General features: G+C 47.0%; 2 protein-coding genes across 14 annotated transcripts in view; both read left to right on the top strand.

Moving 5' to 3' along the window:
• The first annotated feature begins 2834 nt into the window (after positions 1-2834).
• GPX1 (glutathione peroxidase 1) lies at positions 2835-3816 on the top strand. Its single transcript, XM_049826972.1, has 2 exons — positions 2835-3077; positions 3180-3816. The coding sequence occupies exons 1-2, from the start codon at positions 2835-2837 to the stop codon at positions 3543-3545; spliced, it is 609 nt and encodes a 202-aa protein (XP_049682929.1). The 3' UTR covers positions 3546-3816.
• A 4469-nt stretch (positions 3817-8285) lies between these two features.
• Positions 8286-23708, top strand: part of USP4 (ubiquitin specific peptidase 4) — a 50806-nt gene continuing 35383 nt past the window's right edge. For 3 of the 13 annotated variants that reach the window (XR_007509348.1, XM_049827120.1, XM_049827118.1), the window contains exons 1-7: positions 8311-8434; positions 8562-8689; positions 8997-9127; positions 12743-12869; positions 14060-14205; positions 14383-14444; positions 17680-19135. Coding sequence is in view for 11 of the 13 variants with exons in the window: in XM_049827120.1 (XP_049683077.1) it covers positions 8334-8434; positions 8562-8689; positions 8997-9127; positions 12743-12869; positions 14060-14205; positions 14383-14444; positions 17680-19135 (2151 nt within the window). In the remaining 2 variants the exon portion in view is untranslated. Of the gene's footprint in view, positions 8435-8561; positions 8690-8996; positions 9128-12742; positions 12870-14059; positions 14206-14382; positions 14445-17679; positions 22697-23708 lie in introns of those variants that run through there. The other 10 variants (XR_007509349.1, XM_049827115.1, XM_049827125.1 and 7 more) reach the window with 8 other exon arrangements.

Here is a 23708-nt window from a genome sequence, read left to right on the forward strand (position 1 = left end):
TTCCTCTCCTGGGTGCCTGTTCTGCCCGCATGGGGTGACGGGGTTGAACAGAGCAAGAAGTTCCCAGCTGTAGCTGCAGGCCTGCCCAGGAGGATGTCATTCTCTGCCGTGTTAACAAACTTGCTCACTCCTCTGCAGTTCCCTTTTTTGGGGGGGTTTTGTTGTTGTGTGGTTTGGGAGGTGGTTGCAGTTGAGCAAAACTGGGCTTTTTCAGTCTTGCAGAGCCACTGGGTTGCAGTTCTCTATGCTCACAGTTACAGAGCAGCTCTTCAGCCGCTTTTCAGTGGTTTTGAGCAATGCATGTTCCTCTAGACCCAGCTCATGGTTTGTGTATCGGCTGGTGTGCTTCCACCCAGAAATGGTTAATTTATTATCCCAGGTTTAATCTAAGCTCTTGTTAACCTACAGCACCACCTCCCCATCTCCTCTGTCTTGTCCACCAGCTGGTGTTAGGATTGCAGGCCTGGCCTGCCTTTCTCGAAGTTCAGACGTCTTGGTAAGTCACTGTCTCTCATTTGTGACCAGAAGCTCCAGCTCCCTCTCCTTGTCCCTTGCACCACTGGCATCAGAGCAGAAGCCTGCTTAGGAGTGTGTGATTATTAAGCCATCTGTCCTTCTCAGCCTTCCTGCTTTCGAGGGCTGGCAACCTGGCTCCCTTTGGGTTCCTGTCGCATCTGCCACCTCTGGAGGCCACCTTTGTTCTGGATGAAACTGAGGACACAGACAGCCAGACCAGACCTGGGAAATGAGAGCTCAGTGCTCACAGAAAGCGATCCAGCCAGGCAAGGAGGGGTGAAACGGGCAGGGGAAAAGCTAGGAGCCAAGTGCCAGCCCCCTGCCTAGGGGAGGGAGTTTGGTATGGGGAGTGGGGAGGAGATGTGAGCAGGAGGCCAGAAGGTGTGTTTTGCAACCTTTGTGGTCATTCACTGCTGTTAAACAGCAACCTTCTGACCTCACAGGACAACCACCACTTTGTCACACACCTCGAAAGAGGGTCCCTTGAGCCCATCTAGTCCCTTGGGAGCTCCTTGCACTCCTCTGGATCCAAGTTCAGCTGGCTCTCCAGAATGTGTCCAGGCCCAGGGCACAGCTCTGAGCCAACAAGGAAGTTCAGCTCACTTGGTTTCCTTAAAACTCACTCATCAAGGAAGGGAAAGCCCTAACCTGCCTTGTCTGAAAAGGGCAGGGCCCCAGAAGTAAACTCTCAATTTCAGATGAAATCCCCAGGTCCAGCCTGAGGATTGAAAGTGCTAGTCTGAGCAAGCGTCAAAAGCAGAGATGCCTCTGTGGCGCTGCCCTAGAGATCACCCTGAAGAGAAATTCCTCTTCTTTAAACCACCGTGGCTTGCCACGCTCAAGGGGTGGGTGAGGAGTTGGTGTGGACTGTAACCGTCGACTGACTCGAGCAAACATGGCTCACATGCCTCTGCTCGTCCCATCAGCCATTTCCTGGCTGCTCTGATCTCAGGACACCTGTTGTGGCTCCTGCTATCAGTGCTGCAACAGGCTGCAAAAACTTTCACGTCCCTGAAGATGCAAGATAATCGTGCGAGTCCCCCAAACGCAACACAGCCAGGAGCTATTCCAGTTCCCAGTCACGGGGACAGGTGCCAAGAGCAAAACCACCAGTTCCTGCAGTCACCTGGGAACCCAGCCCAGAGATGCAGCGTTATATGGTGGCCTGTTAGTGACAGCTGGTGCTTGTGATGAGTCTGTGCTACCAGGCATGAAAGAGGACAGACAGCAGCAGAGGGGGGCCCCGAGTACATTCCCCCCCCCCCCCCCTTCCCCATGCTCTGGAGCCCAGGCAGCCTTGGCTGGAGGCCAGGGCTGATAAGCAGCTGTCTGACCTCGGGGCTGTTTTAGATGGAGCTCGCTTGGTGCAAAGGCTGGCAGGAGCCTCAGCAGGGGCTCCCTGCTTTCCCGTGGGAGCCATGCTGAAGCTGAGGCTCTTGCTCTTGGTCCCTGCTGAGGTGTGCTGCCCCACGGTCCCCGTTGGTCCCACCCGTGGACATCGCCTCAAGGCCTGGTGCTGGACCTGCCTCTTCACGGCGTGCTCTGGAGGAGGGCGATGTTTCGGCACCCAGACCTGTGGAGGAGCGGCTGGGCTACGTTGCGGGGTGTGGGTACAGGCAACAGCGTAGTTCACTTAGGGCTGCCTTGAATCCATGAGAAAAAGAGCAGTTGCTACTGCGTGAATTAAAACACACCAAAGCAGCGAGGCAAGAAATGGAAAAGCCAGGGATGGGGAAAGCGACCGCTGAAGTAAAGGGAGGCTCTACCAGCCTCGAAGAGGTGGAAAAATTATAAAAGGAGACTGAAGAAGGGAATTTGTGGCCCCTCTTGGACCCCTCCTGTTCCTCCTCCTGGTGCACAAACTGAAGGTGTTTCTCCCCCCGAAGCAGCTCTAGCAGGACGCTGCAGCCCCCGTGCCACCGCCGTAGTCGGGCGGCCTTGTCACCACGAGGGTTCTAGCTGCTGGGACCGCTTTGCGTTTTGCCCATTTTCCACAGCCTTTCCGAGAATCGGTGCCGCTTCCCTGTCTGTTACCCGTGGATGTGTAAACCACCCGATTCTGAGCTTTTAATGGATCAGAAGAACGCCGAGCCTTTCCGTGGAGATGGGAAAAGGGCAGCGGGGTGGGGGGGGGGCAGCTGGTGAGAGTAGAAACTCCCCGGGTCCCGGGGAAGGCTCCGAGGGAGGAGGAGCGGGAGGGCCGGGGGGGGCGACAGCGCCCGGAGAGGTGGTGAGCGGCGGCGGAGGAGGAGGAGGGGTCCCGGCGGGGCGGGGCGGAGCGGCGGGCGGGACGCGGGCCCGGCCCGGCAGTGCTGGCCATGGCGGCGGCGGGAGCGGGCGCGGTGTCGGGCGGGCTGGCGGGAATGTCGGCGCGGCCGCTGGGCGCGGCGGAGCCGCTGGCGCTGGGCTCGCTGCTGGGGAAGGTGGTGCTGGTGTCCAACGTGGCGTCGCTCTGAGGCACCACCACCCGCGACTTCCTGCAGCTCAACGAGCTGCAGCGGCGGTACGGCCCCCGCGGGCTGCAGGTCCTCGGCTTCCCCTGCAACCAGTTCGGGCACCAGGTAGGGCGGGCGGCGGGGGCCGGGGAGCGGGGAAGAGCCGCCCGTCCCCGGCCGGGCTCTCACGGGCTTCGCTCGGGGCGGCTTTTCTTCTTGCGTCCCTAGGAAAATGCTACGAACGAGGAGATCCTGCTCTCGCTGGAGCACGTTCGTCCCGGCAACGGGTACAAGCCCAATTTCCTCCTGTTCGAGAAGTGCGAGGTGAACGGGAAGAACGCGCACCCCCTCTTCGCCTTCCTGAGAGAGGCGCTGCCCTTCCCGCACGACGACCCCTCCTCGCTGATGACCAACCCGCAGTACATCATCTGGTCCCCCGTCTGCCGCAACGACATCTCCTGGAACTTCGAGAAGTTCCTCATCGGCCCCGACGGCGTGCCCTTCAAACGCTACAGCCGGCATTTCGAAACCATCAAGATCCAGGATGATATTGAATTGCTTCTGCAGAAGGTACCCAGGAATGTTCTCGAATAAAGCCGAGCGTCGCAGCGTTCGCGGCCCGGCCCCCTCCCTTCCTGCTCAGCTTGCTGTGCTCCTCCTGCCTGTTTCTCTCGCAGGGGGCTGCTGCTCTGGCAGAAATCCCAATGTCTCGTGCAGGTTTTGCTCATGATGGTGCACCTTCCAAATTCTCGAAATGTACCTGATGTTTTCAAAAGTTGCGTGTGAATGTTTGGGAAACTATGCCGGGGAAAGCAGCTGTGAGTCTCAGTAGCTTACTGTGATTCTCTGAATAAAAAAAAAAATACGTGTACTTTCTTGACGGCTGTGGCTTGATAAATCTGGGCAAGTTGGGTAAAGCACGGTGGCCATCTTACCTGTTCATCAGCTCGTGTGGGTGCTCACAGGGGCTGACTCAAAGCACTCGAACGCGATAGCGCAGTCGGGCTGAAATCTGAATGCAAACCTAGGGCAGTGTGATGGGCAAACAACATCTGTGGGCTCTGCAAACTGTGACTCAGTGCCACGTCCTGCCCTGCGCATAACGAGCTTGGCAGAGCGGGGTGGGTGGCACAGAACAGAAATACTTTGCAAAACTGCTTACTGGACTTCACTTGAGGCTTGCCTGTGGAGGAAAGACACAGCAGCACATGGCCAGGGTCTGATTTTACACTGGCTGACAAACTCCGACTTGGCTGCCAACGACAGGCCACGACAGGTTAATAACCGTTCAGGCAGGTAGATGAGCGATTCTGCAGCCTGCACTGCTCCTGCTGGCAGAGGGCTTGGGGAAGAACAGCTCTTTGGCCAAGGCCCACCTTGTCATTTGGCCTCCATCAGCAGATGCCCAGGGGGGACCTTAGAGCAGGAGCGCCTGCTGTCCCTCCCCTTGTTGCGGAGCCACTGCCCCCTCGCCATCTCCTGGCTCTATCCCATTTTGCATCCGTGGTAGCCCAACACGGATCTCTACATAACTCACCCAGTCCTACATGAAGCCCGTATCACCTTTGTGCATCCCCAGTGCCTTGCAACGCAGGGAATCACACAAAGAACTGGTTCTTTTGTGTCCCCATTGCAGAATACCAGCGCGTTCAACCACTTCTCCAACGGAAACTGTGCCTTGCCTCAGAGTGTCCTTGTTGCCCTTTGGGAACAGGAATTGCATGTGACAAAGTGCAGGTGCCCAGGGTTCAGGCAGTATTTTCTTCTTTTTATTCCTTCCCTAACGCTTTTTTGACTCCTGCCAACCACGGAGCTGACGGGTATTTCATGGAGCTGTTACAATAATCCTGACATGTTGTTGCTGTGTGGCAATCCTGGGTTTACAGCCTGTTGCCGAATGGCTGGAATTAGGGTTGGTTTCCCCTGGAAAACCGCAAGCCTGTGCCAAATTTCACCTGCCATCTTACTGCCCAGTGGCTCAGGTCCTTCTGCAGGTAAATTTTCACTCCTTAAATGGCTCTGTAAGCACGTTTGCATTACAAGGCGCTCCTCACGAGGCCTCATAGCACTGAGTATAAACTTGGTGCTGGACTGAGGAGTACTCAACACAGACTAGAAACTCGGGCTTTCAAAGGGAAGGCATAACACTTTCAAGCATCAGTGCACTGTTTTCGTAATTAAAAACACTTGGGATTTGAGGTGCTTTGCTTTTTTTCCTGTTCATAGCTTCTCACCTCACCAATTCACTGGTTACTTTGTTACTGTACCTACACTCAGGGCCCCCTCCAGTCTGAGGAGAGACAGTGGGGCAAAACCTACAGCCGGCTCCACCCTGCTTGCCGCTGCCCCTGAGTCATCGATCTTTGAACTTGGATTGCACAATCCTCACCGGGCTATTTCTTAACTTCCAGTACAGCTTTGTGGAAAAACAGGATGTTTTCAGTAGCTATTTCAGCTTTGGAGCAGAAGCTGCTTGATTTGGGGGATTATTTTTTCAGTTGAATCTACTTCCCTCGTTAATACAGGATGCTGAAATATGTGGAGAGTCTAGAGGATCATGGGCAGCAGGAACTCTCTGCATTGAAAAATCTTTCTCCGCAGGAGCTGTGGCACTTCCTCAATCTTGACTCACCAAACTTGAGCCATTTGAGTGGGACCTCCTTTGCTTTGCCTCTTCCCTACCGCCGTGGGGGAGCCGATCCCAACAACTGCTGCTGTTCCAGTGGTACCCCTGCCAGAAAGGGTCTATCATTGAGCCCGCTGGTCAGAAAGGCATCTTACACCGTGCTTATTCAGTGCTAATGGCCAAGGGATTTATTTACCTTCCGGCTGCTGGGGCTGTGCTAGCAGAAAAACAAAGCAGCAGCTCCAGAACAGATAGAGCCACGCCAGCAGAAGTACAGTGACGCGATTCCAGGATGAAAATCAGCCATGCCAGCAGGAAAACGAACGATTCCAGTGTAAGCACACCCAGCAGGAACTCTGCAGTGTAGATAAAAGCCTCCCAGCCTTGTTATCCCCTGTCTCATTTCAGCATTCTCCAGAGTAGGTGGCTTCTGGGGTAAAGCGGGCTGTGGTGGAAAGGGCAGCCTACGGGCTGGAAACCTTCGGCAGCGACACCCACAGAAGAGCACAGCCCCATGCAGGCTCTCGTGCCCAAACGTTATTTGGTGTTGTGACCAGAAGGGATGAAAATGTTTCGCTACAGGTAGCAGCTCTACACTGAGGGTAGATCTGAAGAATCCCAGGTGATTCCTCAGGGATTTATAAAATGGCCGAGTTCTATTTCTGTAATTTCAGAAACAGACTGACTCAGAAGGAAACCTTAAAATAATACTACTTTAGCACACATGGATGCTTCCGTGGCTTGAGGATGATGTCCTTCAACATCTGGTGTCTGCCACATCTACACTCCTACACTCTATTTTTTTTGTACACTTTTATTGCAAACAGCTAATCCCTGCTAGTGTTCACCCTGCTTTTCCATTCTTCTACATATCAGAGTCCCATATATCCCCCTCCCTTTCTCCCCTCTTCCCCCCCTTAGCTGCTGATTGTTGCCATCAACTTCTTAAATCTTTAAGCAAGTTCAGGTATTTGAAGCTGTCAGGAGTGTTAACTAGCTGCAAAGAAGATTATTATTCCTGCCCCTATCTCCCTCTCCCAGGTTCCCTAGTGTTCTGCCCACCAAATCCTAGCACATCTCTTGAAATCATGGCTGATGAGATGTGGTGTTCAGAAGCATCTACTCAATGGAAATGCCATCCAGTGGAGCCTAAGACTTTTCTTACTCAGCCTGTTACATGTTCTTTCAGCTATTTAAAAACCCTTTCTCCTCCTGCTGAGCTTTGTTGCACCCACTAACTTTTAAGATAGCTTTTAGTCACCATTTTTGATCATTGTCATTGTAGGGCAGGTAGGAAACACCTGCCTCCAACTGGGTGGCACTTGAAAGGGCTTTGTTCCTGTCAGTGCCACTCTCGCAGCGAGCAGCCGTCTAGTTCAGCTGGAGACAAGGGCAGGAAGCCGAACAGCTGAAAGGAAAGTGCTTGAGGAGACAGGAGAACACAGACACTCCCATCTACAGTGAAACTGTAATAATGTCATTTCCTAGTACTGAATCAGAAAGCTTTGAATGAGACCATTTTAATTGTTTACTGGATTTTCTATTAGGAGTAGGTAATTCATTAGAAGAGTGAGGTCAGCCACGTAAGCATTATCTCAGAACAGCTGACTCATTTTAAAAACACACCCAGTCTTGCCATAACAGGGTGTGTTAGTTCCTTGAAGCCCAAAGGGGGCCTGCTCTTTGAGAAAAACAGAAGTAACAGGACTCAACTCTCACTGGAAGGAGAAAATGGGTCTTCTTTTTCAGTGTGAAGTGGATGGACTTGCCCTGCTTTCAAAAACATAAAAGGCCTTTAGCAGTTTACCCTGGATAGCTGCAGCACGGCCAGGCCTGGCTGGCAGGAGGTAGAGCCCATCTGCCTACCACGCTGCTGGACACCGGCTGCCCAGAAGAGTGCTCCCCTGCACAGACAGTCACAGCCCCAGCACATCACCCCCTCCTTTTTTTCTGTGAGCTAAATGGATTTATTTGGTCTGCCAGTTTAAAGCAGGTTTTTAAGTCTCTAAATCATCATCTGAATCCTTCCCAATTTTCCCACTTCTGAAGGACATGCTTCCTAAACAGCACAGGATATGCTACTCGAGAGGCAAATGCCTAAATTGCTTCTTGGGAGAGTCTTTCCAGAGACACTTTTGAAACTCCCGAGTGCTCCCCAGCTGGTTACTCAGTCCCATCCTCCCGTCTACTCCTGTAACAATTTGAAGCCTCCTTCCCTAGCCAACGCTCTGACCAGAGGCCTCCGTGAAGTCAGTCGCCACAGAAAATGGAGCACGTAACGCTGAAACCACGGAGTCCGCAGCAAACACCTCCGCCACATGTTTTGGAGGAGGCCTCTCCGGGAGACCCTCTCGGCCACGAAGCCATCTCGGGGACGAGGCCCACCCCCCGCGGGGACGAGGCCTCCCTGCACCCTCGCAGCTTCCAGCCCTGCCTGCTCGCCGCCCCGCCGGCGCTAGACGCCCGGGGAGGGGGGCGGCAGATACCCTGCCCGCCCCAGCAGCCCCAGGGGCTGCGCCCACCAAGGGCCCGCATTCCGGGGCAGCGGGGCGGCCCACAGCGGACCCGTGGGCCGCGATTGCAAGATGGCGGCCGCCGCCATAGCCCTCGCGCCGCCAGCCTCCCCCCGCGCGCGGCCCCGCCCAACCCGTCAGAGGCCGCGCGGGCGGGGCGGGGCGGGGCGAGCGCAGCAGGCTGACCCAGCGCGCATGCGCACGCGGGCCGACATCCGCCCGCGACGGGGCTCGCGCAGCGACATGGCGGCGGCTGAAGGCGGCGGGGTGCGGCCGGACGCGACGGCGCAGCGGGCCGAGCTGGGGCCGCTGCTGGCCACGGCCCTCCGGCCGGGGGAGTCCTGGTGAGTGTAGCCGGCCGGCCCTCCCTCCCTCCGTCCCCTTCCCCCTCCGGGCGGCGGGGCCTGTGGGAGCGGGCCGGGCCGGGCCGCCGCTGAGGGGGGCCGCGCCGGCCGGTGCCGTGTGTTGCAGGTACCTGGTGGACAGCCGCTGGTTCAAGCAGTGGAAGAAGTACGTGGGCTTCGACAGCTGGGATATGTTCGGCGCGGGCGATCCCGGCCTCTTCCCTGGGCCTATCGACAACTCGGGTCTCTTCGGCGGTGAGTGCTGGGCCGCGGGGAGCGGGGCCCTGGGCGGTGGGGTCTGGTGCTCGGGTCGCAGCCCCGGCTCAGGTAAGTGGCTCTCACCTGCCGTCCTCTCGTCGTGCAGCTTTCGCTTTTGAAGCGCTGCGTCCCGGGAGGATATAAGTGGCCCTGCCGGCCTCGTAAGTGAGGAGGAGGCTGGTGCGGTTTCTGCCCGCCTGTGGGAGGGTTGGTATTTTTTAGCGTCGTGGTAGTATGTGTGTAGGTCATGAGAAGAAAGGATGCTGTTTGATGCCATGCTTTCTTACGTCTGTCTCCCTTTTAGATCCAGAAACCCAGAGTTTAAAAGAACACCTCATTGACGAGCTAGATTATGTATTGGTTCCCACTGAAGCCTGGAATAAACTAGTAAAGTGGTATGGCTGCATAGATGGACAGCAGCCTATTGTGAGGAAAGTAAGTATGGGTGAACCAAGGTCTCTTCAGCCTGGTTTCATTTTCTGATCTCTACCAAACTTAGATGATGTTTATTTTGCTAGAAGTGAGTTAAGACAGGATCCTCAGCAGCTCTTTGGAGATAATAATATGAGTTCTCTTTGACTTGGTACCTGAAAGAATGACCTTCCAGTATTACAGTTAAAATGCCTGAATCTTCAGTGATTCTCAGTTGGTGGGTTATATGGGGTGAGAACCATGAACATTGTTCTGTTTAACTTTTTACGTTGTGATTGTTTGGACCGGTGCGTTGCTTCTATGTTGCATGGAATAGTTTGTGTTTTGTTGAAAAATGCAAGTTGTTAGTCAAGCTTCTCGATCTTCCAGGACAGAATGAGGCATTGGAATAAGTGGTCTTTTAGTAAAGATGGCTTAGGGACTTCCTCTGGAGTTTAAGGTGGTTCTTGTTTTCTCTTCCAAAATCTGTGATTCTAAAATCATAAGAAGAGACTATTTGTGGTTTTGTTCTGTAAGTCTTACTTTTGTTTGGCAAATGCAGTCATGAATGCATTCTGAGTATATAATCTGTTCCAGAAAGTGAGATTTACAGGCTGCTGCTTTGGAAAACTGTCAGACACTTGTTTATGGGTAAAAGGTTTTTTGTTTTTATTTTAGGCCTAGGTTTTTGCACTGACTAAATTGAGCAGTACCAGTCTGTGGGGTTCATAAAGACTATATCAACACTATTCGTTTGGTGTAGTGATTATTGTACAGAATTAATATTGCTTAAGTTTAAGTAGCATTATGTTACGGTAAGGGTTGCTTCCAGGTGTGCAAGACCCAGGAAAGTGTGACACCGGAATGGTAAAAGAAAGAAAGATCCCTCTCTTGGAGGCCCACTCATGCTGATCAGTGGTACTGGAACATTGTCTTTCAGTGTGGGCTAGAAATTGTATGTAACGAGAAATTCTGACATCTTCAGAAAGTGTAAATGATCCCAGGTTCACCAGGTGACCCCAGCTTCACTCTGCTGAGTAGACAGAACTCCTGTGTAAACCAGAAGTGGGGGGAGTGGAAAAGGATTATAGCATATAAAGGAGATGTGGGTTTAGTAGAAACAGATAACTTCTTGAGGAATAGAAAATCTATACTGAGAAGGAAAACTAGAACTGTTACTGATTAGTGCTTCTCTGAATGAGGAAGCTTTTGTTCCTGAACTGGCTAACCACTTTCACAAAGCCTGGGATGTTATTAGACACTTGCTTTTCTGAAAAATTCCGAAGTTGGACAAGAGGTTTGGAAGCTATGGGGGAAACACTTGGGTGACAGGCTTAACTCTGAGACTCCTTCTCCTGGGGTATCAGATGCCACTATTCAATGCTGTAGTTATTGAGGGCTAGAGCTTAGAGCTAGTGCTGTTTTATAGACATAAGATGCCAAGTTATGTGGTCCAGTTAAGAGTAAATTTTTAAAGTTTTGAATTGCTATGAGAGTTTCAGTCTCTGTTGTTTATTGTTAACCTGATAACTGATTTTTATATTTTAAAAAATGTTGAAATATAGCAGCATAGTATGTTTGTGGGATGTTACAGCTTCTTACAAAAAATATAAATTGAAAGGTCAGTGGGACACACAAGCTGCAGAACTGCACCTGAGTAGAACATGGTCAGTATCTGGTTACAGTGTTCTCCAGATAGCATTGAAAGTAAACCAGTTAAACTTGACGTCCTTGAATGCTTTAATCCTTTTCCTAAAGCTGGATCAGCTGTAATTCATACATCAAAATATCCGTAAAAGTAGGATTTGGGAAGTAGTTTTCAGGCATCTTTGTGATTTTTACAAGCTGGTATTTCTTCCATCCCTATGTGCCTGATGATCAGAGACAAGTACAGGAGGATTAGATTAGATTTTTATTTGTGATTCGGGTTTCTTTTGATAATCTCAAACCATATTTTCAGGCAATCTTCTATAGAGTCCCACTAGAAAGTGCATTAATGTGCAAAATATAGAACAGTGTGCTTCCTCAGCGGTTGAATGCATGTTGTGCTCAGATTGCTGTCCAACGGGATGACCAGAGTTTTACTTTGACAGAGAACAAGCTAGCTGATCAGACACTGTTTGAAAAGACATCTGCAGGTGATTAGAGACTCTTCTTGCCATTCATCCGTCCTAATGGACGCAGTGATCTGATCAGAAACTTCTTGGAAAGAGTTCTTCCAATTCTAAATATGGTTTTTATTTGTTTCTAACTATAGAACACTGGAGAACAGGAAGTCCCATTTAATGAAATTCCTTCTGAAAAAGAAATGGAGAACTTGTGAATTGGTTCCTTTGCATTCTTTAAAAAAAAAAAGTCTAATTTGCCTGTCAAGCTGTTTAAACAGGGAGTTTTACTTTCTGGTATAACAACAAAATACTGAAGATCTTTGCAAATGTGTTTTTTAATCTTTTAGCTTCAAAGCACCTTGCATATCTAATACAACCCTATAAAAGCTCAGAAGAGGGAAGCATAATTTAGCCAAATTCTCACAGTAAGTCTTAGTCTTAATTCTTTGTTTCTTTCCAAAGCTGGGTAAAGTGTTTTTTTTTTCTGTAAAATGATACAGATGTAGATCGTGGCAAATCTGGGGTCATACGAATAGAATAGAGCAGGTATATTTCAGTTGGAAGGGACGGACAACAATCATCTAGTCCAACTGCCTGACCACTTCAGGGCTGACCGAAAGTTAAAGCAAATTATTAAAAGCATTGTCCAAATGGCTCTTAAACACTGGTACTCTTAAAAATTAAACCTGCTGGTTCAATTAAATATGATCTCAATTTCATAGGCTCTATAGCTGCAAAGAACTGGGGAGAGAATTGAGGGGGGTTTTTTGTGTTTGTTTTTTTTCCCAACAGTTACATCACAGTTGTCTCATAACTGGCCTCTGAAACGTGCTTTTCTTTCTGGTATAAAGTCTTTTATGATCTGTAGGTGAAGAGTTGTGTCTAGTCTAACAGAATATCTTTTTAAAAATATGGTGAAAGCTTGTGGGATGGATAGATGTACCTATTGGAGTATTCTCTCAAATGCAAAATTGATTTGAAAATGACTGAAATGAAGCAATGTCATCAAAACAAGTTCTGACAGATTTGTTTGGTTTTGCAAGGAGAGAGTCATGAGGTAGATTCTGTATACCATGCAGAAAAATCATTAATGCTTTGTCTTACTCTCTTCTAATAGAAAGGATTTTGGTCCAGTGTTCCAGGCTTGGGGTTTTTTTTTATGTAAACCTTAGCCAAAGACTAGGGGCAAAAGATAATTTTTTTTTTTCTAGAACGTATTTGATCTGTGTGATCAAATATTCTTCATGGGTAATTAGCTGGCACTTTTAGTTCAGCTGTGATGATGGGACCTTTGGATCCACTGGGGAGGGAAAGTACTGGGATTTCTTATATTTTAAAAACAAAACCCCAAAACAAGCTGACGGAGGCTGTGACTGAATCTGGACTTGAGAACAAGTCAGTGTTCAGTTTATGGCTTGACTTGCAAGACTCCTAAAGACTTAAAGTATTTAGACAGGTGTACCTTACAGAGGGCTGCTTGGTATTTTAACTCTGTGTTATTTTGTTTCTCACATCTGCCTTTTGTTTGCAGGTAGTGGAATATGGTCTGTTTGTGAAGCACTATAAGGTCGAAGTTTATCTTCTTGAGCTGAAGCTGTGTGAGAGCAGTGATCCTGACAATGTAATTAGCTGCCACTTTAGCAAAGCAGATACTGTTGGTAAGTAGTTCTCTGATGCATGAAGCTGTGGTCTGATGCTACCCTGAGATATTTTGTGTCCTCCAGAACAAGATTGATGTTGGTAAACTGGTGCAAGTCTAGTGGGTACCAACAGGACAGTTGGGGTTGGAGTGTGTGATGTGTGAGAAGAGGCTGAGGGAGCTGTGTTTAGCCTGGAGAAGAGAAGGCTTTTGGGGGGACCTTGTAGCACCTATGAGAGGTTACTAAGAATGTGGAGTCAAGCTATTTACTGAGTCACAAAGCAAGAAAACTGTGTAACAGTAGTAATAAATTGAAACAGGACAGGTTCCAACTGAATATAGCAAAAACATTTTCCCTATTAGGACAGCTAGACATTTGAACAGGGCCTGGAGGGGTGAGGGAATCTCCTGCCTTGCAAGTTTTGAACACCTGATTGGATAAGCCTCAAGCAGTCTGGTCTGAATTCAGTGTTGACCCTGGTTTGAGTGACTGGACTAGGAACCTCCTCAGTTTCTTCCAGCCACAGTGATTCTGTGTGCAACACAGGGAGTTGTGGTTAAGAGCTTTGAGGAACACATTTCTTACTAACTCATGTCCTTAAGAAACATCCATGTTGCTCATGTAAAGCAGTTCTGTCTCTGGTTCTCTTACAATTCCCTGTCCCTAGTGTGTGAATATTTTAGTCATCTTCTTAATAGCTCTTCCTACACTTGTGTTCTAACTGAAATTTGGCCCCTCTCTCTTTCTGTATCATGGCTGTATTTTCCCGTGTTAAAATGGTTAATGACAGCTGTCATATATGTCCATAAATGTGTCCATATGTCCATAAAGATGTTTTTTTTTCAGTTTGCTGATGTATGGCCTGACGACAGTAACTGAAAACACTTCCTTTTTGAACCTATGTTATCAAATGATGACTGTTTTACAGAAGTTGGCCTTTGGGCAGAAACTTTTCAATGTGTTCTGAACATTATTGTTTTGAGGGCTTAACAGGCAAATACATGACTGAAAACAAGTTATTCATTGTTTCAGACTAAATATTAGATAAGTTATATGAGTAATTGTAACTTTCATGGTACATTTTCTATTCAAAGGATCTTGAAGGTTCAGTGTTGTACCTCCTTGCTGAATACCTGGCTTGTCAGGTTTTTTTTTCAAAAGCACTCATGCTTTAGGTATTTTGGTGTTGTTTTTTTCCTCCTGAACAGCTACCATTGAGAAAAAAATGAGAAAACTGTTTAATATCCCAGCTGAGAAGGAAACTAGGTTATGGAACAGGTATATGAGCAACACTTACGAGCAGCTCAGCAAGCTGGATAGCACTGTGCAAGATGCAGGGCTCTATGACGGTCAGGTAAGGGGCATAACTTTTTTTTTTTTTTTAGATTCTCATGTACTGCTTTCTCTGAGTGTAACTTTTTTCACTTGGTTTTATGTACTTTGAGCAAACATTGAAAATGTGATTTGTTAATGATTTTGCAAAATGTGCAGCAGATTTGTAGTTATCTTTATTACGTGAACTCTCTTTTAGGTTGTTCTAATAGAAGTGAAGAATGAAGATGGCACGTGGCCTGGACAGCATTTCCTGGCAAAGTAAGCAAGCAAGCATGTTCTAATGGGTTCTGCTATTTTGTCAAGCTTGTTCACTTGTTTTTAGTGACCATGTGTTCTCTGTGAAAGCCTAATTATTACTGACTGGCTTATTATGCATTTCTTTGTTTTGGGTATTTTGAAGGAGGAGATAAAATCTTGAATATAAATATTCTTCGGTGGTTCTGCTGCTGGTTTCTTGTCTTAGCAACAGTCTTCTTTTTAAAGCCCATTTCAAATAGGTTGTATAAGCTTGGGTTTCTACAGTGCTTAGGAGATGAAAGTGCTATTTATGTTGAGCTAGTCTACTTAAAAAGTTACCTCTGCAGACTGCGCAGTAAAAAAAAAAAAAAAAAAGCTGTCTTCTACCTTTTTGTGGAACAAAAAGGATCTTGGAGTATATTTCCAAAGCTGCCAGTAGTGAATGCTCAGAGTCCTGGTAGTTCCTCCTTAAAAAGGTATAGAAATAGCTTAGCAACCCCCCCTGCCACCCAAGATAATTAGAAGCCTGTAAATTTTACGCAGATATTATCTCTCTAATATCTAATTTAGAGAAGAGATGAGCAATATGGGGGGGAGTGATGAAGTAACATATGTATAGAGTGAGTGGTGTAGAATGGAAGTTGCTTACAATGATAAAGAGCTGCTCTTTTCCAGTCATACTACAGAAAGTAAAATCCTGTGATTTTACTAGTCTGGCCTACTTGCTTTCCCATGAGTAGGCCATTAGACTCGATAATGTTTTTCTGTACAATACAGTTAACTTGTAGAGCTTGCTGCCAAGTGATTTCATTTGAGATCAAGATCTTACTGGTGTTAAACTTGAAGAATGGATCAAATAGGTCACTGAAACTTGTTTTGAAACAATGCTGTACTTCTGAGATATAATACTGGATAAATGGATCAGGAGAATGTTCCTAGGATTATAATGAACTTTCTGTAAGGCTACAATGTGAAAAGCATCTAAACATTCCTATCATGTACATAATTGAATACTAGTTGACAGTCAGTATTAGAGAGGGAGCTGTGCAAGACCAGATCGTAACCTTTTGTTTCTATGTGAAGCGAAGCTAAAAAGGAGCCTTGTAGCATTCCCAGGCCTCAGTCTTTTCTTTTTTTTTAGCAGCTAGTCTGATAGGTAAAGACTTTTAATTAACCTGTAGTGATATTTAAATGAAAATGGTTATCAGTATGCAGATTAATATTTTCTAATGATTTAGAAATAAAGATTTGCTTATTATAATGTAGAACTTATGAAATTTTTTTACTTGATGCTGATAATGGGTAGCTGGAAGAATTGTAGTAAGTCATACATCTAGGATTATCTGTTCCTTTGTATGCTGTCTTGGCTAACTATTTCCTTTGCCCTTATCTCTGTTAGTTAAGAAACTAAGCATGTATATTCCACATAATGTCTCCCTTATACTTTTGGGTGCATTGGTTTAGCAAGTTCTGTGCTCTGGCTCTTGTGCCCTTATTTAGTCTTGTAGGTTAAATGCATAATAGCTGTTTGTTCAAAAACACTGTTTGGGAAGCCAAAGAGGGGAAGAAGAAGCTGGATTGCCCCTCCTCATTAGGCTTGACTTTGGTGTGTGCTGATCAGCACACAAACTGCTGATCAAATGAGAAGGACCTTTTTATGTGGCCAGGGCAAAGCCTGTCTCTCAGGAAAGCAGTATGCTTTAATGTCTTTGGATTATAATGAGCCCTGCTGGACTAACATCATGCCATCTTACACAAAAGGTGGCTGTGTCATGTAAGGCAAATCAGGTAGAAAGATTGGACTTTAAAATTCTTTCTGTGTTTGAAATAGAAGGAGGAAAAAGTTGAGAACTTAATCTGTTATAGACATATGATAACAAAAGATGATAATGAACAGTAAGTATTTTCCTATTAGGTTCAGTGATGTTTTCTATGCCTTTTTATGTCTTTAAGCTGCTAATATTCTACAGCAGTTGCCTTGATAACCCCGAAACCGTGTATGAATCATACTCGTACTGTTGAAAATAATAAGGAAGGCTGTACTGGATCTGGACCAGGTGTGTCCAGTAGCCTGCCTCATAGTGTGGGCAGTAGCAGATGCATGTAGGAGGAGTAAAAAAAGTTCCCTGTAAGAAGAGGGCATAATTAGCAATGCATCTGCCATGGTATACTACTGTCTTCTGGTAGCCTGCAGCTCAGATGTTTTCAGAGATGATTGAGTCTACATATTTATGTTGAATATATGTTGACAGTCTGAGGGGACATTTCTTCTGCATTTTGGTGCTTCCTCTGTTGTGTGTCGTCACTCCATGTCAAATGTGAGTGGGCTGGTGGCAGTCTAGACTGGATCATTTGTAGATCTTAAGTTTTCTTTCTCCTGCTCTTTCAAGGTGTCCTGGGTTTGGTGGGGATAGAGTTAAATTTCACAAGAAGCTAGGAGGGGACACAGCCAGGATAGCTGAGCTGAACTAGCAAAGGGGATATTTGATACCATATGATGTCATGCTCAGTATATGTTTCATTGCGCATAACTCACTTCGTATATTCTTTTATTAGTATTATTGTTACTACTATTTCTTCTCTCCTTGTGTTGTCCTGTTAAACTGTCCTTGTCTCAACCCACGAGTTATTTACCTTTTTCTTCTGATTCTTCTTCCCATCCCATGGGGGCAGGGGAGGGAATGAGTGAGTGGCTGCTTGGTGCTTAGTTGCTGGCTGGGCCTAAACCAGGACGGTCCTTTTTGGTACCCAACATGGGGCCCAAAGGGTTGAGATAACGACAGATACGAGCACAGTGTGTTAAAGTAAATTTGTTATATGCATTTCTTACATTAGTTAAATAGTTGCTGGTCACAATGTTGGTTCATTTGTTCACATGGTGGTGTTATCTAAGTTCTTACATGCACTATGTATTCCCTGCGGTGATGTTCTGTCACCTCTGGGAGAGGGATCAGGACTGTCATTTTGATGTACCTAGGTAATGTCGACTTATGATTACATCACTGGTCATGAGGTTAAGCTGGTTCTTGTATGTGGCATTGTTGTCATGCCCGTACCTCGGGCCCCTCCTCTCAGAATGTATTAGCAATTGCACCCAATCTATGGGGAAGACGGGAGCAGGGGTGATACTTTCTCCTGCTCTTTTACCTCCCCTTTCTCTTTCAGGCTAACTACAACAGCTTGTGAGAATTTTGAATATCCTTGGGATGTTCAAGCCAGCATGCTCTTATTGCTATGTCTCCTTAATGTGTTTCAGGTCTTGTTTAGGGTTACAAAAAACTTCTTTTAAGAATACCACCCAGAGATCTGCCCCAAGGCTGGATAGTCATGGGTGGCACGGCATATGGGAGAATATGGGCAGGTATCTAGAGAACTTCTCACCTCCAGTGGTTTGGAACTTCACTCCCGAACAACTACAGAACCCTCATGAAGTGGTAGAATATTTGAAAGGAAAATGCTGTGGCTATTCCAAAGAGGCACAACTTACCACACTGTGCTGGGCCCTGGCCAGCATCTACCAAACACTACTCAATGTTATGCAGCACCCTCAGCGGGCAGGGAGGGAAAACAGACTGACAGGCACTGCAGCTATTCCAACCCTCATGAAAAGCACTGTGGGTACTCAAACCCTGTCGACAGGCACTGTGGCTACTCAGACCCCAGCGCCAGGCACTGCAGCTGAACCAGAGAATCAAAGCACTGTGGGTACTCAAACCCTGTCGACAGGCACTGTGGCTACTCAAACCCCAGCGCCAGGCACTGCAGCTGAACCAGAGAACCAAACTGTGCCAGTATCAGTTGCCACTGTACAGAAGAAAAAATACACAAAAAAATCAGCTCACTTAGTGAGGGATGAAAGTGAACCAGGGTCATCACGAGAACAGGAGGAAGAGGCAGAACCAAAGATAATCACCCGATCCCTATCCCCTAGTGAGCTGCGAGATATACAGAAGGATTTCAGCCGCCATCCAGGTGAGCACATTGTCACCTGGCTGCTCCGATGCTGGGATAGTGGGGCCAGTAGCTTGGAATTAGAGGGTAGGGAAGCCAAGCAGCTGGGATCCCTGTCTAGGGAATGGGACATTGACAAGGCGATTGGGGAAAAGACACAAGCCCTCAGCCTCTGGAGGCGACTTCTGTTGGGTGTGAAGGAAAGGTACCCCTTCAAGGAAGATATTACATGTCACCCAGGCAAGTGGACCACTATGGAGAGAGGTATCCAGTACCTGAGGGAATTAGCTGTGCTAGAGGTGATTTATAATGAGCGGTTACCCACAGATCCAGATGAAGTGCAATGCACGCAACCCATGTGGCGGAAGTTTCTACGAAGCGCACCACCATTGTATGCCAACTCATTGGCAATAGTGTCCTGGAAAGAAGGTGAGGGACAGACAGTGGATGAAGTGGCTGGACGACTCCAGCAATATGAAGGAAGTATCTCTTCTTCCCTACGGGCCTGCATCTCAGCTGTGGAGAAACTGCCAGACATGCTAGCCGAGAAACTGTCCCGAGAGTTCCAGCGATTCGAGGGTAAGTTCTGCCCCGCACCTGTCCAGGCCCCTATCTCAGCTATTAGGAGTCGGCATTCTTCTGCTGAAGAGAAAGGGTATAGAAGGTACACACCACGTAGTACCCTGTGGTTTTACCTGCGTGACCACGGAGAGGACATGAGGGAGTGGGATGGAAAACCTACCTCAACCCTAGAGGCACGGGTAAGTGAATTGCAAGGAAAAACAATCACAAAAGGGGATTCTTCCTGGAAAAATGCTGCTCCAGTTGCCAGCAGGCAGTTCCCCAGACAGAGTGGAAGGGCTGATCTCATTTCTGATCCTCTTGAAGGGACTTCTGATTCATGTTTACAAAAAGTGTGTAATGAATACTATGACTAGGATTAGAGGGTCCCTACATCCAGCCAGGTGGAGGAAAGGGACAACTGAGTTTATTGGACTGTGTGGATTCGATGGCCTGGCACGTCAAACCCACAGGAGTATAAGGGTCTATAAGGGTAGATACTGGTGCACAGTGTACCCTAATGCCAGCAAGCTATAAAGGGCAAGAACCCATCTGTATTTCTGGAGTGACAGGGGGATCCCAACAGCTAACTGTATTGGAAGCTGAAGTGAGTCTAATGGGGAATGAGTGGCCTAAACACTTTATTATGACTGGCCCAGAGGCCCTGTGTCCTTGGCATAGACTATCTCAGGAGAGGGTATTTCAAGGACCCAAAAGGGTACCGGTGGGCCTTTGGTATAGCTGCCTTGGAGATGGAGGAAATTGAACAGCTGTCTACATTGCCCGGTCTCTCGGAGGACCCTTCTGTCGTGGGATTGCTGAGGGTAAAAGAACAACAAGTGCCAGTTGCTACCACAACAGTGCACCGGCGGCAATGTTACACCAACCAAGACTCTCTGATTCCCAGCCATACGCTGATTTGTCGACTGGAGATCCAAGGAGCAATCAGCAGAACTTGCTCACCCTTTAATAGTCCCATATGGCCAGTGCGAAAATCTGATGGAGGTTGGAGACTAACAGTAGACTATCATGGCCTGAATGAAGTTGTGCTGCTGTGCTGGTCATGCTGGAACTTCAGTACAAACTGGAGTCAAAGGCATCCAAGTGATATGCCACAATTGATATCGCTAATGCATTTTTCTCAATCCCTTTGGCAGCAGAGTGCAGGTTGCATTTTGTTTTTGCTTGGAGGGGTGTCCAGTACACCTAGAGTCGACTGCACCAGGGGTGGAAACAAAGCCCTGCCATTTGCCATGGACTGATCCAGACTGCAGTGGAACAGGGTGAAGCTCTGAACACCTGCAATACATTGATGACATCAGTGTGTGTGGCAACACAGCAGAAGTTTTTGAGAAAGGGAAGAAAACAGTTCAAATCCTTCTGAAGGTTGGTTTTTCCATAAAATGAAGTGAGGTCGAGGGACCTGCATGGGAGATCCAGTTTTTAGGAATAAAATGGCAAGACTGGCATCGTCAGATCCCAATGGATGCGATCAACAAAACAGAAGCTATGTCTCCACCAACTAGCAAAAAGGAAACACAAGCTTTCTTAAGTGTTGTGGGTTTTTGGAGGGTGCATATTCCAGATTACAGTCTTAATTGTAAGCCCTCTCTATCAAGTGACCCAGAAGAAGAATGATTTTAAAATGGAGCCCTGAGCAACAATAAGCCTTTGAACAGATTAAAGAGGAAATAGTTCATGCAGTAGCCCTTGGGCCAGTCTGGGCAGGACAAGATGTTAAAAATGTGTTCTACACCACAGCTGGGGAGAACTGCCAGTGCTCTACCTCTATACTGACTCATGGATTGTGGTAAATGCCCTGTGGGGGTGGTTGCAGCAATGGAAGCAGAGCAGCTGGCAGTGCAGAGGCAAACCCATCTGGGCTGCTGCACTGGGGCAAGATATTGCTGCCTGGTTAGAGAAGCTGGTTGTAAAAGTACATCATGTAGATGCTCCTGTACCCAAGAGTCAGGCCACTGAAAAACATCAAAACACCCAGCAGGTGGATCGGGCTGCCAAGATTGAAGTGGCTCAGGTGGATTTGGACTGGCAACATGAGGGTGAATTAGTTACGGATCAGTGGGCCCATGATGCTTCAGGCCATCAGGGAAGAGATGCAACATACAGATGGGCTCATGATTGAGGGGTGGGCTTGACTATGGATGGTATTGCACTGGTTATCCATGAATGTGAAACATGAGCTGCAATCAGGCAAGCCAAGTGGTTAAAGCCTCTGGTATGGGGGGCAACGGCTGAAGTATAAATATGAGGAGGCCTGGCAGATTGACTGTATCACACTCCCACAAACCTGCCAAGGCAGGGACTATGCGTTTACAATGGTGGAAGCAACCACCGGATGGCTGGAAACATATCCCCTGGCCTGTGCCACTGCCTGGAATGCTATTCTGGGCCTTGAAAAGCAAGTCTTACAGTGACATGGTACCCCAGAAAGAATTGAGTCAGACAATGGGACTCATTTCTGAAACAAGCTCACAGACACCTGTGCCAAAGAGCATGGCATTGAGTGGGTGTATCATATGCCCCATCATGCACTAGGATCCAGGAAAATTGAATGATACAATGGACTGCTATAAACTACAGTGATGCTATAAACTACAGAGCTCAATGGGGGGTGGGACCTTCAAACATTGGGATACACATTTAGCAAAAGCCAACTGGTTAGTCAACACTAGAGGATCTGCCAATCGAGCTGGCCCTGCTCAGTCAAAACTTCCATGTACTGTAGAAGGGGATGAAGTCCCTGTAGTGCACATGAAGAATATGTTAGGGAAAACAGTCTGGGTTAGTCCTGCCTTGGGCAAAGGAAAACCCATTCATGGGATTGCTTTTGCTCAAAGACCTGGGTGCACTTGGTGGGTGATGCGGAAGGATGGGGAAGTTCAATGTGTGCCGCAAGGGCATTCTATTTCAGGTGAGAATAGCCAATGAATTAAATTGTATGATGTTAATTGCTAAATAATCCTGCCACTGTATGTCATTGCTACTACAGTTGCTATATGCCATATCAGTGGGATTACGGTAAGAATCACCCAAATCAGTGAAGAGTATGGACTTAGATGAAACTGAGTGAAGTGCAGCAGTGATGGAACTTAAACTGGCTTCAGCAACTGGCGCCCAGCAATTTCCTCAAAATGGACATCTTCAACCTGCAGACTGTGGGTGTGGGCTGTGCCAAATACACCAGCTGTGAGCTCCGGATGCAGCAATCCAATGCCACACACCATCTCTCCTGCCCTGAAAGACTGTTAAGACAGATGGAGCCCCAAAGTCATGGATTAAATGAACTCAATGGACACGTTAGAGGGGTGGCTCATAGACTAAAGGAATGAGATCTGTGTGTGTATATATATGCGTATTAAAAAAAGACAGGAAAAGTGGTGACTAATTGGAAAGCGTAGGATCTGGGCATGACGTAGGTGGTATAGAATAAGGGATGGTTAGTATCCTGGGTTTGGCTGGGATAGAGTTAATTTTCACAAGAAGCTGGGAGGGGACACAGCCAGGATAGCTGAGCTGAACTAGCCAAGGGGATATTTGATACCATATGATGTCATGCTCAGTATATAAACTGGGGGAGCTGGCCGGTGGGGGAGGAGGGATCGCAGATTGGTAATGTGCTGGGCATTGGGTTCTGGGTGGTGAGCAATTGCATTGTGCATCACTCGCTTTGTGTATTCTTTTATTAGTATTATTGTCATTATTTCTTCTTTCCTTGTGTTGTCCTATTAAACTGTCCTTGTCTCAACCCATGAGTCTTTTACCTTTTTTGTCTGATTCTCCTTCCCATCACACCGGAGCAGGGGGGAGGAGTGAGGAAGTAACCGCATGGTGGTTAGTTGCTGGCTGGGCCTAAATCATGACACAAAGGTTATTTCACAAAGCTTTTTACCTATTTTTAAGGGATTTATTTTGAAAAAAATAAATAGTGATGCTCTGGTTTTTTTATTGTTACATAATAGGTTCTTAGTGAGTAAGCTAAATTTAACTTTTTTTTCTTGAATCATTGGCATTGCTTCATAGTAATGCATTTATAATTGCTCTGTGCTTTCTTTTCATGTCAATCATAATCAGTTCTGAATTTTATTTGGCTTCCTTCCTTTTTTTAGCATATCTTCATATAAATGCATAAATACTTAATACTCTGTAGTTTGTAACTTATTTGATGTTTGTTTTACTGAGAATCCTTCAATTTTTTTTCAAGACATTCTTTTATTAAGGGTAGTTTCATATTTCATTTAGTTTTGAATACACTGTCTAAATTCCACCTCCCTCTAAGTTGAAATCTAGGAAAGCACAGTGCAAAGATTTCTTACTAATCTCAGGTTGAGTCTTTTACATAAGTAAATCTTGGAGCAGCATGGATTATTTTCCCTTGGAGAGCAATAATCTAGTAAATAAAACCATTAATAAAGCTTTTCTATATAATGAGAAAAATTAGCTGCTTGTTTAACCACGTTCTTTCATTTATCAGATATCTCAGCAGACAAACCTCAAGTGAAAGTGTACTCTGTGACTTAGAGTGTGTTCTCAGTTGATCTTTAATTTTTTTTTTCTCCTTTTGTTCTGGAAACATTAGATGTCTGTACTGCAATGAAACGTTGCCAGCATTTTAATTGTTTCTGTGAGCTGGTAAAAGACTCACCTGAAGTGTAGGGTTCAAATCCCATTAATGATTTGGGACGTGGCTTGTCTTTCCATGGGGGTGTGTGTGCATATACCTGTTGCATTAAATCAGTATTACATGTTTAAGAC

This window comes from Accipiter gentilis, chromosome 23, assembly GCF_929443795.1.
Source record: "Accipiter gentilis chromosome 23, bAccGen1.1, whole genome shotgun sequence".
Taxonomy (NCBI): Eukaryota; Metazoa; Chordata; class Aves; order Accipitriformes; family Accipitridae; genus Astur; species Astur gentilis.